Here is a 14,787-nt window from a genome sequence, read left to right as displayed (position 1 = left end):
AGGGGGGGGGGAGGGTCGTTGCGCGCGGCGTGCGAATGTGATTCACGCTCGGGCGAGGGAAGACTTGTCGACGCTACGATGCACGCGCATATAATGACTCGCTCGAACGAACGATGTTCGAGTGATCCCGCGACGAACAATGCGGAGCAAGGTGAACGGCCCGAAGGCCGTCGAGAATGGCCGGAAGCCGTCAGTTCGGCGGTAGTCATAAATAAAAAGTCATCTCTCTCTCTCTCTCTCCCTCTCTCTTTCTCTGCCAGTAAATAATCTTTTTATCATTTTAGTGCTGCTTTTTCTACACAAAATTTCTCTTTCACTAAGCTTAATTTTGAGTATAGAAATCAGAGTGATTGCATTCAAACTTCTCAGTTTGTCCCGCAATTGCTCCGGTTACGTTTAAAAGTTACGGTTATTCTGTCGATACCGCACCTATCGATCTCGTTGCGTGATGTTTCACCATTTCCGTTTTCGGCGGAAGGCAAATACTGCCCGATAAGCCAAATCGCTCTCTTTCTCTCTCTCTGTCTCTCTCTTTCGAAGATTCTCGAAATTCATCTTCCGATAATAACTCGGTCAGTGCGATATAGGTATAACGGTATCCCCATTCTTGCGATTTTAAATTCTCCACCGTGCCAAATCGTAAGGTGCATGCCCACGCCGAAAGATGCCCACGCAATAAATTAAGATCGTGACCCGTGAGGATCGAGACAATTGGTCAAGATTCGAAAAAGCTTGGCTATAGCCAGAGATCAGAACAAAAAAAAAATAAATTGACGACTTTGATGGACAAGAGATATTTCGTTCTGACGATTAACATCTTCATAGATTCAAAGATACGTATAACAACTTTAACACAAATCGCGGACAAAAATTTGTGAAATAACATGATTATGTCTTCATATATATCTACACCTTATCAATCGCGGAATCGATAAAAGTTGATACTTAAAAAATACAAGTTACGCAAGTGTATTAGACGTACAAAAAATTAACGGGCAAATATATTATGTACCGTCATAGCATATAAGATTGCAGTTTTCACTTGTGTTTACAAATAGTCTTATAATCATTATTCCGTTGAAGACTCTATTTCGCGATACGGTATATCGCTAATAATGGCGCGCTTCGAATCCAATGAATAATGGAATATTACACTGATACCGAGAGAAAGGATACGCCATTTACGATCTCTGTCGACCTATCGACGGATCGCCCCGGGCAATTCCTATATTATTTCCAGGATTACCTTCGGCACTTTCTCGCACAGGATCGGAATTCCAGTGACCGTGACGCCGCTACGCGGACACGATTCGGTAACGCCTAAGTTTAACGCTCCGGACATTCCTAAGGTTCCCCGCGCGATGATTCGCGATGGGTGAGAGAAGCGTGGCCGGCCGGCTCGGTCGGTCGGTGGGTGGCCAAACGACGACGGCCGAAATCGGCGAAGCCGTTCCCGTATAGCTGCGCTAAGTAATTTTAGCGATGACACTTAAAGCGCGCCTGCCTACGGTATTTTCCCTCGTCTTGGAGCGTGATCTCCTCGAAGGAGATACATCACAATCTTGTATACTACACATCACAATCTTGTATACTAATTCTAATTAATAGAATAGCACCACGTGAAATAATGATTTTTCACTTTAGTCCGTATCCCAATATAAATTTTCAATCACATTCTTTACATGTTTCAAAAGCAAAACAAGTTTTTAACTATGTTAAAAAAAATATTGTTTTCATCAGCATGGCATATATATGTGTATATACCATGCCGATGCAAAATCAAAAACAATATTTTTTTTAACGTAATTAAAAACTTGTTTTGCTTTTAAAACATGTAAAGAATGTGACTGAAAATTTATATTGCGATACGAACTAAAGTGAAAAATTATTATTTCACGTGGTGCTATTTTATTAATTAGAATTAGATACACAAAAATAAGAGACAGTTATGAGACAATTTTTTTCAATTAAAATAAAATCTCTGAAAATGAAAGATATGTATACATTGGACACATTGAAACTTGGGCGCCTTTCACATTGTACAATAGATACATCATATAGATTTTAGATCCGCGTACGCGGCAATTCGACGTTTCTCATCGCGAGACGAAGACGGCGGTGGCGGCGGCGGCGGCGGCCTTCGTTAAACGGCCGGAGGATGGCGATTCGTAATTTTAGAAATGATAGCGAGCCGCGCGCGCGGCGGCACGTCTTCTCTCCCGCGCGGGAGAGCGAAGGACAACCGCGGGGCTTCTCTTTTTCCTTCCTGCGTCCTTTTGTGTTTTCTGGGAAACGCGCAACGCGTATAGATTACGTCCCCGACGACTGGCGATTGGCGGCGCGATAATGGCGCGCGAGGTTGTCGCTACGTGAGCTGCGATTCGAGGTGCTCGTTAATACCGTCGTAGTTAGGGAGAACGACGGGACGCTCGTAAAGTCCGCCCCCTTCCTCCGCCTTGCTTCCCTCTCCCCTCCTCACTTGCGGTGAAATCGCGTTCGAGTGACCGCGAATCTTTTTTATCGTCTCGTCGCCGCCGCCACCGCCACCGCCGCATAGAAACGACGTTTTTAATTCGATACGAATTACAGTATTGCGCAACGTTATAACGCACGTGCGCCGCTGGCGCGGCGTTTGTAAATTGCCGCCGGAGACGCAAAACGCGAAGGAAAAGACGCACGAGAATCAAAACAAGCCTGGACTTCAAGCCTTATGATATCCAGGAAACTATTATAACGTTGGTATTTAAATTCATCCGAATCTGACAATCAAGGCAAAAAAAAGAAGAAGAAAAGACGGACGCGGATATTCTCGCGAAGTAAATCAACGAGCGACGTTGATCGTTTCATAATTTCAAATGACGACGCCTCGAAACTTCGAGCGATCTATCTCGCTCCGCAAAACGATACGTTATCGGCTATTGGATCATGGATATTTTTATCGAGCCATCTCGGTGAGATTAACTGACTGATATCGAACCTGGAAAGTCGAAGATAACGCGATACCGCACCTACGTTAGTAGCAGTTTCTTTCCCGCGAAAGAACACACCGTAGAAAATTTTACACTGCGAAGTCAAAGTAGTTAGTCATTTTTTTATTGTGTTTTCCAAAAACGAAACTTGAAACGGCAGAGAGAAAGAAGTAAACAGTTACACTTCTACTAACACTCGTATAAATCTCGCTTATTGAAGTTTTTATTGATCTCGTCATTAATACTTTGATATACAAAATCGAATTCTACTTTTCTTCATTTAATCATAGTTGTAAATAATGTAGTTACAACTTGTAATTATAAATTAGAGAGAGATTTTGGATAAACACTTTTCAATTAACACAGTTTCCATTATCTTTGTGCTTGCAGCTGGTATCTCTGGACGGATTGCACAGCGGAGTGCCGACCAGGACGACGCCGACGCTGACGCCGACCACCCTCCGCAGCATCGAGCAGACGTTCCTGGAGCTGACAAGCGAGTCGGCGTCGCACAGTCGCGAGGCCGGCTTCGTGCCGCCGCTGGTCGAACCGTCGCAGCCGACCCCGGCTCAGACGCAAAACACAACGGCGGTACATCTTCCGGCGCCGACGACCACCCTTATCGAGACCCAGCAGCAAACACAGCCGCAGCAGCAGCAGCAACAGCAGCCAGTTAGACGCAATATGGGTGGCAGGCGGCCTACCAGAACGATCGGGATGACCCCCGAGGAGGAACACAGGCGACAGATCCGCCGCGAAAGGAACAAGATGGCAGCGGCGAGGTGTCGCAAGCGAAGAATGGATCACACCAATGCCCTACTTGAAGTAAGTGCGAAGTAATTATGGACACAATGTTGCGGTGGCTTATTAGAATTATTAATTTTGCCTGTGCGATGATTGTGAATAAGGATTTTAAGTTATAAGTTGCTTTCACATTTTTAGAGAGCGTCTGCACGTTCGCTAAAAGATTTCAATCTCTCCAATCGTTGAAAAGCCACGAGTGCGTCGTTTGCAAAGGAATACACTGCTACATGACATATCTTTTTTTTTTGCAGGAGACTGAGGGTTTGGAACAAAAAAAACAAAGCTTGCAGGATGAGATCGAGCAGCTGAAGCAGGTCAGAGATGAACTGGAATTTATTTTGGACGCCCACAGAGCTGTTTGTCGCCGTTCGCTACGCCCCTCGTCCCCGCTGGATGTAAAACCCGTGATAAAGACCGATCACTCGGTCGAGAATCAGTTTGCCGCCGAAAAACCTGTGAAAGGCGATACGACGGTAGCCGCGGCAGCGAGACCGAATCGACCTAATTCATTGCCGGTCGGATTGGACAACAATAACAGACTGAATTCCCTGACCATGTTTGTGGAGCCGAAAGAGAGACCGGACACACTCGCCTTCAAGACGGTGGAGACCCCCGCCTTTATGAAGCCGTCGATGGATGTGGCCGGTATGCCGATCACCACTCCGACCAGCGGCATACCGTTTAATTTTGAATCCCTAATGGAAGGCGGCACCGGTCTCACGCCGGTCTCGACGCCTCTGATACCGTCGTGCTCGACGCAACAGAGAAGCAATCTGTCAGTCGTGGATCTCAGCTCCCCGGACGCGAATCCCCCGAAGCTCGTAAGCTTGTGACGCCACGACGACATGGTGGAGCATGGGTCCAACGAAGAGAACGAACCCGAATGAGAACGGGAGTACCATGACGCGAAGGATTATTTTTACTAAGGAGGAGCAGAAGTATTATACGCGTGCTCTTTACAACGAAATTTTTGATCGCTCTTAAAAAGCTCTTTCACGCGATTTCGCTTAATACAGCTGGCGCTCTTTCTCTTCAAACGTGTCTTTCTTTCAGAATCTCTCAACGTGCTGTATTACGTGCAAAAAATGTACGTGGAAAAGATTTGTTGTATTTAGAATTTTAACGCTGCGAATATTATTTGACTCTCAGTATTTTCCTTATTCGCAGACGAATCTTGTCAATTTAAACATTTTTAAATATCTTTTATTGTTGCAAAATATAAATTTGTAGGAGAAAGAGAAATATGTTTGAAGAGAAAAGGCAACAGCTGTTTACGCCTTTAAGGAAATTTTATCGCAGATATGAGCAATAATGTCTGCAAACAAGTGATATAAGTATATTCAACGTTTAAAAGTAACGAATTAGAATAATGAATGTAAGGTGTCATTTTTTAAGCGATTCAACGAGACGAGTAAAATTTTATACTATAATTCTATATTGTGTGAAAATAAAAATTTAAAATGTAAGACAAAAAACAAGATTAGCTCAAACATCTAAGTACATTAAGGAGTCTAAGAGCTCTTTGAATTGCGCTTAAGATTGATCAACAACAGTTCGCATAATTTAAATGTATATTTCATTAATTAGGGCGGATAAATAAAAATACACGAATGCGGGAATTCCCAAATTGTTTTCGCGACGTTCAAGAAGAAAATCTCGCTTTCGTGTTATCCGCATAAATTTTTTTATACGCGGCTGTCGTTTTTCCAGTCTCACGCGACATTATAACATTTAATCCCTCCACATACAATATAATATATACATATATTTTACGACGTGACATTTTTGCATGATCTTAAGCAATATTAATATATTTATGCGCGACTGCTAGTTATGATGCATGGAAGCCCGTAATGATGACGTTCTGATGGCCTGCTAGCGGCATTTTTTCGCTCTGGCTGATTACCAAGAGCTTTCCGTATCATATTTGGTGGTCGCTATTGAGAATTGTATATGGAGATTGTAACGCACCAATGATAATGTTGCAATATATTTTGATTAGATTTGAGTCAATAAAACAAAGTATAATTGTATTTTCGATAATGTTATCTCTGTTCATTATACTTTCTTCATTGTACTTTTCTACTATCAAGTACTATTCATTTTAGAATCCTTTAATTTTTTCGATAGCTTCTTCCTCATCGATAGGAGTCATTAGCTGATAGTGACTAAATTCCAATGAGAGCGTCGCGTTGCCTGATGTAATTATTCTCAATGTCGTTGAATATCCCAATAATTCCGATAGTGGCGCGAGAGTTCTGATCACCTGTAATGAAAGTGAAACACGATTTTAGTCGTAATTTAGCAAATAATAATAAGTGTTATACAATGAATAAGAAAACAATTTATTCACTTTATTGTTGCCACGCATATCAATTTGTTGTATCGCTGCTCGTCTACGAGTGAGATCAGAATTGATGCTCGATGAATATTCCTGCGGTGTAACGATTTCCAATTGCATCATGGGCTCCAGTAACATGCTATTTCCATCTTGGAGTAACTATGCACATATGAAAAAAAACATATACTATTTAAAACGTTCTATTAAACATTGAAAGTATTTTGTTTACATGTATAAACGAGCAAAAACAAATTCTCCGTATTTATTTAAATACAATATCATAAATTCGCAATGATCAGAATTATCAGGTAATATTAGTTTAAATAATAAAATTGATATATACACACCAACCTTCCGAATGCATTGCGAGGCAGTGGCGGAAATAATGGTATCTGAGGTACCGCGTGCTACCTCCAGCCAGTGCAGCTTGACGCCAACATTAATTACCGGGCAATTTAATTTCACACCGTGTAACAGGGCAGCGTTCACGCCGTTTTTAATCGCGCTCATCACCCGCGGATGAATACTGTCGATATTGGAAGCATTTTCCGGAGACCTGTCTAGAAGCAGCCTCTCCGTTCCCTTATAATTAGGTATTAAGGACATGGTGACGGTGACTTTGTGCATCGTCTGGCCCACCTTGTGTTCAACAGATCGTGTATCTCTAACGGCGTCTTGAATCGTTTCCTTATACGCGATTTGCAAGGGACCCAAATCCACGTCGATCTTATACTCCGTCCTAATTCTTTGCCCAACGATATCTATGTGCAGCTCTCCCATCCCTCCGAGAACGATCTGATCCGTCTCTGGATCGTTCTTCACGTGCAAGCTGGGATCCTCCCGCTGCAGTTCTTGAAGAGCATTCTCCAGGGCGGACTGCGCCGAGAGGGAGGGCGGTTCTATGGAACAGAAGAAAACGGGGTCGAGCAAGTTCACTCCGGATGCAAAGAAATTGTTCGCGTAGTCCAGCCGGTTCGGGTTCGCCTTCAGCATCATCTGTTTAGCACGGTTGGCGATAGATGCGTTCGTCGTCACTAGATCACCCGCGACAGTACCCTTCAGTCCGCCTACAGCCGCGATATTGCCGTAACTCACCTCGGTCACCTCCTCGTAATCGTCGGCGCAGGCGATGTACAGGCGTGTGCAGTGCTCATTTTGTTCGCGTGTCACGTTGTACAGTTTCTGGTTCTTCCTCATGCTGCCAGAGTAGATCCTGAAAAAGGTAATCGGTCCCCTCTGCTTGTCGTGAACGATCTTGAAGACCCTGGCTGCCAGGCTGTTCTCGAAGCATCGATACGGATTCGATTCTTGATCTACATTCGTCGGCGATGGCAGGTAGAGAACGACGCTGTCCATTAGAGGCTGTACTCCGATGTTCTTGTAGGAACTTCCCAACATCACAGGCACACCCTTCCTACCTATGGTGACTCTGCGTAAGGAATCGACCAGCATCTGTGGCTGCACATTATCCAGGGACTCCTGCTCTATGATAACATCCGCCAGTTTGTCGTCCAAGCCCGACAGTTTATCAGTCAACAGCCGTCGTCGCTCACTGGCAACGTCCCACAGTCTCCCGTCGTCACTTTCAGTTATTTTTGTCCTTATTAAATTCATACCTTGCCGCTTCTTATCGAACGTTAACTTTTCCATAGTTATCACATCTACGATACCTTCCAGGACACCCGCCCTCTCCACGGGAATCTGAATAGGTAGTGTTTCAACGTTCAATTTGGACTCGACGGACCGTAAACTCATCCCGAAATCAGCGTCCGCTCTGTCCATTTTGTTAACGTAGATCATCCGAGGTATATTAAATCTGTCCGCCTGTTTGGAAACCGTTAATGTCTGGGCCTCCACGCCAGCGGAACCGTCCAGAACTACAATTGCACCGTCCAATATCTGCAAGGTTTGCTCGACCTCCATAGTGAAGTCGATATGACCAGGGGTGTCTATTAAATTGAAGCGATAATCTTTCCAATTGAACGTAACCGCGGCGGAGGTGATCGTTATCCCACGTTGACGTTCCTGCTCCATATAATCGGTCACCGTGTTGCCGTGGTGAACCTCTCCCATATTTTTTATGAGACCCGAATAGTACAACATCCTCTCGGTTGTGGTCGTTTTTCCTGAGGAAAAAAATGTATTTGTGTAAACGTGTCGATCGAGCAAGCAAAATGCATTTTTTATCCATACAATCCATACAAGAGTAATACTAACCAGCATCAATATGTGCCAGTATGCCAATGTTGCGTATCTTTGCGATTGCACACTCTTTACCTTTAGGTACCTCTGGGAAAGAGGCATTTTTATGTATATATCGCATGCGCAATTTACACCACGATGTCTTTAAGAAATTGTGCTTCAACATTTTTTTAATGTCTGCGAAATCTGAGTGTTCTTCAAATTCTTGCTATTGCTATTCTTATTTGGACATGGTATCCTTCATTTCATTCTTCTTTCATTCAAACTACTTTATGTTTATATTTGCCCTAGGAAAAGAGATTCTTAATTAATTTTTTTTATTATAAAAAAAATTTTGATGTTCCTTAGCTACCAGATAATAAAAAAATTAAATATACAATTCCTTTTTTTTTCATAAAAAATATTCTTATGAATTCATTCTTTCCATTAAAAATAATATATTAATTATATGTAAACAGTTTTAAACATTGTTCAATCTTATTAGCATTTTTATTTAAAGAAAACTTATGTAATAACAATTTTAATACCTTTAACAATATTTAACCTAAAAATGCTTATATCATGTTGAAAACAAGATATACATCATGCAAGTTGAACATGGAATAAACAATGGATTTGACAGATGATTAAAGAGATATCGTACTCTCTTTCAGTTTCATAAAATACTTTTTATTCTTCAAATATGCAATCAAATAAAAATTACACACTCCCGGCAAAGGATAATCATCAGACACTTCCTCAGGGCTGCGTTCAGAAATTTCACCTAGGTGCATCTAGGTATCATATTATTCTTGTTTAACATTCGGTGAATAACAAAGATAACACATTGAGTAAAAAGACACTCAATGGGATAACATGATGTACCGTGAATTCCTGAACGCAGCCCAGCTTCCTCTCACGCTTCGCGCTTCCTTCCCAATGAGTTTCAGAACGCCACCAATCGGATCGATTGCACGCGCATGACTGTCAAGCACTCAAGACGTCTCAAAACCAGTCAAGACGTTGAGGTTTCCTTGTCCGGTGTAAACTCTAGCTCCGCGCTTCGTTTGGCAATCATCTGTTCGCACTTCGCGCTCCCGAGGTCCGAGATTGACAGAAGGTTTTCAACGGTTACTCCAACGTTTATCAGCGGTGTGCACGAGCAAGTTTCTCGTTTCGTCCGGATCGCACGTTTACGCAGCAAACCTCGTCGCCGAGGAACGTGCCGAGTCGAGCCGTGAATTGGTTATTTGTCGTGTGTGAGCGATCGGTCAGTCGCTCACGTTGAGTCACGGAGGAGAATTTGTTAAAAAAGGAAAGAGCGCGTGGCAGAGCCCGAGAGTCGTTTGATTATGTGCGCGAAAATGGCCTTTCAGCATCAGCCGGGTACCGCGATGGAGTGCCTAAGCGTACGTATATCCTTGGATTCTGTTTCACACAGTTATTGTATTGTCCATCAGATACATGCTCTTTACTGCTATAGAAGCATATATAGCTGGGATGTCTATTTCATTTCTATCTCGCAAAATGCTCAGAATTTTTGTTGATACAATATTATGCAATATATTAATAAATAAACGATAAGCGGCCATGAGCCAAAGCAAGATGTTTAATGCTCCAAGTAGAAATACGTTAAATTACAATAACGATAACAGACGTTTTTCGACTCTAATCGAGTCATTTTCAATGTTAAAATAAGGCACTTAACAGCATCGGCATATAAACAATGATCGGTAATCCTAACGGTCTAACAGTAAAGTCTTCATCGAGATGTGAATCATAAATTATAACGTTATAAAAATACAGACTGAATTTGGGACGCAAATCTTCAAGTTTGAATAATATATTAATAGATATTAAATTATTGGTTATATATATATAGGTATATATATATATATGATTTAAATATATATACCATATTAATAAATATATTAGTAAATACTTGATGTATATCACAATAATGACAGAAAAATCTGTAAATAAAACTTGATTTATATTCATTTGAGTCAATATTATTATAGTAGACGTCTATTTCTTTTAAATATTTTGCTTTTGTATGAAAGGAACGAATATAAGTATTACCAAATTTATAACAGATCATTGTGTATTCCATCATGTTATGTATATATTTATTTATTGATTTGTTATAGATACCAATTACATTACACAAAGAAACGGAAATCAATGAAAATGGCGAAGAAGTAATGAAATGCGGATTTAAAATTGGTGGTGGTATTGACCAGGATTTTACAAAAAGTCCACAGGGCTATACCGACAATGTAAGATATCATATTAGGTTTGAAAGTATACCGTTTTTATATAAGCTAAACAATTTTAGGATAACATAATGAAGCTTATAGACATGCATTCCTTTTCCAGGGGATATATGTAACGGAAGTACACGACGGATCACCAGCGGCAAAAAGTGGTCTCAGGATGCATGACAAGATATTGCAATGTAATGGGTATGACTTTACGATGGTAACTCATAAGAAAGCGGTTTCTTATATAAGAAAGCATCCAGTATTAAATTTGTTAGTTGCGCGTAAAGGTGTTACTAGTACTTAAAAATAAGAGTACTTAAAAAGAGATGCCAAAAGAGATTTTTATTGACAGATATTTATTTCATATTACATTTTAAGGAGGTTTGCCTATCCGATGTATTTTTCTGCCAAATATTACAGTACGTATTAGCAGCCTCTGTCTATTAATTAATATGTAGAAATTAGTTCAGAATATATATAAAGACAATGTTAAATCATGGGACTGAAAAAGTTAAGGTTTCTCTGTTTAATTTAAGGTTGAAAAAACAGATGTTATGCTTACTTGATACTATTAGTATCTTTATAAAGATGTTTAAAAAGAGAAATGCCAAAGTATAATAATGTTGCATTAAGTATATATATCTTTGACTCTAATTGATATTGGATATTCTTTCTCTAGAAGAGTCCTGCCAAGAATTTATACTACATGCATCTTTTTTGATGCATTTCAGTCATCAAATCTAAACATTAATTACTTTATAATTTTATAGTCAAAGACATACATAATAGACATAATATCAATTTTTATATACTCTATTTGATATACTTGTAAAAGACTCCAGCTATAGTCCAGTTGTAGCAAAAAAGCAGAATTAATAGTTGTAAGAAAAGATATTGGAGACTTTCAAATCTTCCATACACAAATTTATATCATTCTGTCTGAGTTATTCTCTTTGAAATATACATTTATAAAAAATTTTAGTAGCCACACATATTAATTATTTTGAGATATTTCCTATATCATTTTTAAAATTATTGTGATATAGTAATCTATTCTTTTAAAAATTGCCTAAAATTAATCGGAGATTAAAAAATGGAAAAGCATTCCAAACTATCTGCCTAATATTTACATATGTAATTTTGCATTATTGCATTATTAATCTATCATTATAAACTAAATCTGTTTGTAATGTATTTCTGCATATTTTATATTTAATATTGTTTATTAAGGCTCCTATTCATTTGCTATTATTATCTCAGATTTTGATGTCAGAAGCGAGAAAATATACAATAGAAATTCTTGAAAAATATATTTAAATAGAAATGTTTTTTAATAAATGTTTTATTGAAACATTTATCCATTTTAATATTTTTGCAAAAACTTTTCTTGTGTATTTTCTCGCTTCTGACGTTACAATTTGAGAGTATAGTGATGAGTGAACAGGAACTTTAAGAAACATTAATGAGTATATCTCATGAAAAGTGATGAAAATAATATATTTGTATGATTTTTTAATGTTTATCTTCTATGAGAACGAAAGAAAGGTATAATATATTATAATATATTATTATATATACATTGTTTATATTTCAAATATTTCATTTATTAAAGATTATATTAGGTAAGGAATTTATTGAGAAAAATATAAAAATTTTCTGGGATTACCAATAAATAAATGTATCTGTATCTATATCTATATCTGTATATATATATATATATATATATATATATATATATATAAATGTATTGAATTTTTAATTTTTTTTAACAAATAGTCATGTTGCAACAAGATGTAACGTTGTACGTAATAGATAAATAAGAATACAGTTTTTGTACAGTTTTTGTACTTCGTCTCTTTGCTTTTATGCAAAGAGCGAATTTTTTATGTATTTAATAACTTTTAACGAAATAATTTTATATCTTATCTCTTCTTAAGATGGAAAGCATGAGATTGAAAATGAGAATTCCTGCATGATGCATATAAGGATACATAGCTCTGGGAATATATACTACATATATCCTAGTCTAGTAATGTCGAAATATTTCACACATATATTACTCTGTGTACAATGCGTAATACACGATTGCGAGGTATATATGCTCTCCATAGACCTATGAATTATACAAGTGTTATAAAAAAAACCAAATAGAAATTGTTAAAACTATTTTTATTGTTATTTTCTTTATCCTGACGTGGAAAGAATTCCCAAAATGTATCACATTTATTTACTGCTTGCAAGTAGTAAAAAGTAGTATTTGAAAGCAGGTTTTTATACTCAATAATAATTCTTGAATAAATCTGTTTGAACTTTATTGCCTTCAACGTTGTATGTGATGACAATAGAAATAACGAGTATTACTAGCTACGTCGCTACATTATGTGACACTTCAAATCCGTGACATCTATAACTTTTCTCTTATTTCAAGACAATGTTGTAATTTGAGTTTCTATCTAATTTCTAGTCGGAAAAAAGACGCAAGTTGCACACTACGGAACAGTAATATAAAGTCTACAAATTATCTATCTATATTATTCAAACGATAAAATGTACATCAATACTTATGTACATCTTACTACTTCACGTAGTATAATAATCTGCTACACATTTTACGTATGCTAATTATACAACTACATTTTAAAAGCTAATTGTATCTTAGTGATGAATGATAAACGTGATATCTTTAACTAACTATTTAACAATTATTGGCCGGCCATACAATTTCATTTCGCTATATATTATTCTAGTAAAAACATATTTGTTTTGTATTTATTCTAAAAATCTGTATTTGAAAAATATTTTGTTTTCTCACTTGAACTATTAGTTGCAATCAGTAATCATCAAGATGGAATTTGTTAAGAAGATGGAAAGATGTTTCTATTCATTGATATAATTAATTCATAGAGTTCGTGTTTCCACAAATTATGTCTTGATGATTAAAGATAATTTTCTTATATTTACGAAAGCTTTCTCAGTTTATATCTCCATACGATATTTGCCATCGAAAGTATGAGCATTCTTAACGTTGCTTTTATATTATGCATTGTAATTGACTATATTTATAATATTTATGTGTTTCCTATATTTCCTTTATATCCTATATTTTAGAATTAATTAATCTTCATTAGTTTATATATCATGTTACGTTAATTTCTGTTATTAGATAATTTATATCTAAAATTAATGGACTTTTGTAAGCTACCAGAAAATTAACAGATATTAAAATATTATCTTACATGACAAAACATTCATACATTTAATGAATAAATGAATAAATTGTATTCTGTAATAATATACAGCTGTATTGTTGTCTCAAAATTAGTTTTCTCTCTTTCATTTACAATAAAATTCGTTCTCTTTGTTCTGAAAATATTTTTCACTAGTTTTTATATTTGTTTTGACACACAATAAATTATTAAATATATTATATTATTCTTATTAATTTTTAGGTAGATAGCTTGATTTGAAATTATCGTTATCACGTATGTTTAACATAACGTTTGAACAAAGTTAATAATAAATTAACATATTCTAAACTATATTCTTTTTTACCGATTCTTTAATTGGAGAAAACTTGTTATTCTATAATTATTAATCTTCTTGCATAGTATGTTTTGTGGAAGTATGTCAGAAATGTAATATAATGTATTCTATCACTCAGCAATGGAATGAAATGGAATGGAATTTCGTTATAATGTATAAAATTACTATATACTATTATACTATAAAAATTAGTTTGCTTATGCATCTTTCTTTAAGACAAAATTTTAGTAAAATGTTGGTTTATGAAGGGAAGAACGTTTTCTGTTACCCGTGTTTTTATGTAAATATATATGTATATAAATTAATATTAAATCACAATTCACTTGCAATTTGGATTACTATCCTCCACTTTGGAGCTGGAAACTATAATGTGCTCTTGCAGTGAGATCTATACTGCTTATATTGCAATATGGTCTACAAAATGTACATGATTTTATTCTGAGTATTAAATTCCACCTAATTTATCGTTATATGAAAAAATAAAGTTTAAATATTAGACAACATTATTATATATTGTATTATTGTTTAACAGCTATACAGCTAACGGCTGTATTTCACTTGGCACTCGCAACGCTTTTGAAATTATTTCATCCTAGTTTCCAAAATGTTAAACAAGAATAAATAATATTCGCGAGCATTGTGAGCACCAAAATGGAATGCATCCAATATGATAACATTGGTTATG

General features: G+C 37.2%; 3 protein-coding genes across 8 annotated transcripts in view; 2 read left to right on the top strand and 1 right to left on the bottom strand.

The window, feature by feature from the left end:
* The window catches only part of LOC105458890 (transcription factor kayak), a 36,247-nt gene extending 30,441 nt beyond the window's left edge, over positions 1-5,806 (top strand). For all 3 annotated transcript variants that reach the window (XM_011704486.1, XM_011704485.1, XM_011704487.1), the window contains exons 2-3: positions 3,360-3,794; positions 4,025-5,806. In XM_011704486.1, coding sequence (XP_011702788.1) covers positions 3,360-3,794; positions 4,025-4,606 — 1,017 coding nt within the window. In that variant the 3' untranslated portion in view covers positions 4,607-5,806. The remainder of the gene's footprint in view (positions 1-3,359; positions 3,795-4,024) is intronic.
* Positions 5,470-8,936, bottom strand: LOC105458891 (ribosome-releasing factor 2, mitochondrial). The gene is made up of 5 exons (XM_011704488.1): positions 8,844-8,936; positions 8,332-8,603; positions 6,466-8,240; positions 6,127-6,273; positions 5,470-6,039 (listed from the first exon to the last, which is right to left on the bottom strand). Exons 2-5 carry the CDS (start codon positions 8,480-8,482, stop codon positions 5,878-5,880), a joined length of 2,235 nt encoding a protein of 744 aa, XP_011702790.1. The 5' UTR covers positions 8,483-8,603; positions 8,844-8,936; the 3' UTR covers positions 5,470-5,877.
* Positions 8,937-9,014: 78 nt separating this feature from the next.
* Positions 9,015-12,725, top strand: LOC105458892 (uncharacterized protein C45G9.7). Of its 4 annotated transcripts, XM_011704489.1 has the most exons (6): positions 9,015-9,093; positions 9,246-9,704; positions 10,446-10,574; positions 10,675-10,760; positions 10,938-10,978; positions 12,497-12,725. In XM_011704489.1, exons 2-6 carry the CDS (start codon positions 9,648-9,650, stop codon positions 12,676-12,678), a joined length of 495 nt encoding a protein of 164 aa, XP_011702791.1. In that variant the 5' UTR covers positions 9,015-9,093; positions 9,246-9,647; the 3' UTR covers positions 12,679-12,725. The 4 variants fall into 4 exon arrangements, 3 of the variants coding, with proteins under 3 accessions (XP_011702791.1, XP_011702794.1, XP_011702792.1); XR_975594.1 differs by having other exon boundaries at positions 10,675-10,978; positions 12,497-12,530; XM_011704492.1 differs by lacking the exon at positions 10,938-10,978 and having other exon boundaries at positions 12,497-12,589.
* Positions 12,726-14,787: the final 2,062 nt, after the last annotated feature.

This window comes from Wasmannia auropunctata, unplaced genomic scaffold (assembly GCF_000956235.1).
Source record: "Wasmannia auropunctata unplaced genomic scaffold, wasmannia.A_1.0 LD334253.1, whole genome shotgun sequence".
NCBI classification, from domain to species: Eukaryota; Metazoa; Arthropoda; class Insecta; order Hymenoptera; family Formicidae; genus Wasmannia; species Wasmannia auropunctata.
Note: the sequence above shows the minus strand (reverse complement) of the source record. Positions and strands in the feature narration are given on the sequence as shown.

Excerpts from the sequence above, each read along its gene's own strand:
- LOC105458892 (XM_011704489.1), top strand. The coding sequence starts at position 9,648 with ATGTGCGCGAAAATGGCCTTTCAGCATCAGCCGGGTACCGCGATGGAG. Across the intron at positions 9,705-10,445 it reads CCGCGATGGAGTGCCTAAGC|ATACCAATTACATTACACAA; the intron begins GTACGTATATCC and ends GATTTGTTATAG. Across the intron at positions 10,575-10,674 it reads CACAGGGCTATACCGACAAT|GGGATATATGTAACGGAAGT; the intron begins GTAAGATATCAT and ends TTCCTTTTCCAG.
- LOC105458891 (XM_011704488.1), bottom strand. The coding sequence starts at position 8,482 with ATGTTGAAGCACAATTTCTTAAAGACATCGTGGTGTAAATTGCGCATG. Across the intron at positions 6,274-6,465 it reads CCTCGCAATGCATTCGGAAG|TTACTCCAAGATGGAAATAG; the intron begins GTTGGTGTGTAT and ends ATATGTGCATAG. Across the intron at positions 6,040-6,126 it reads ATATGCGTGGCAACAATAAA|GTGATCAGAACTCTCGCGCC; the intron begins GTGAATAAATTG and ends CTTTCATTACAG.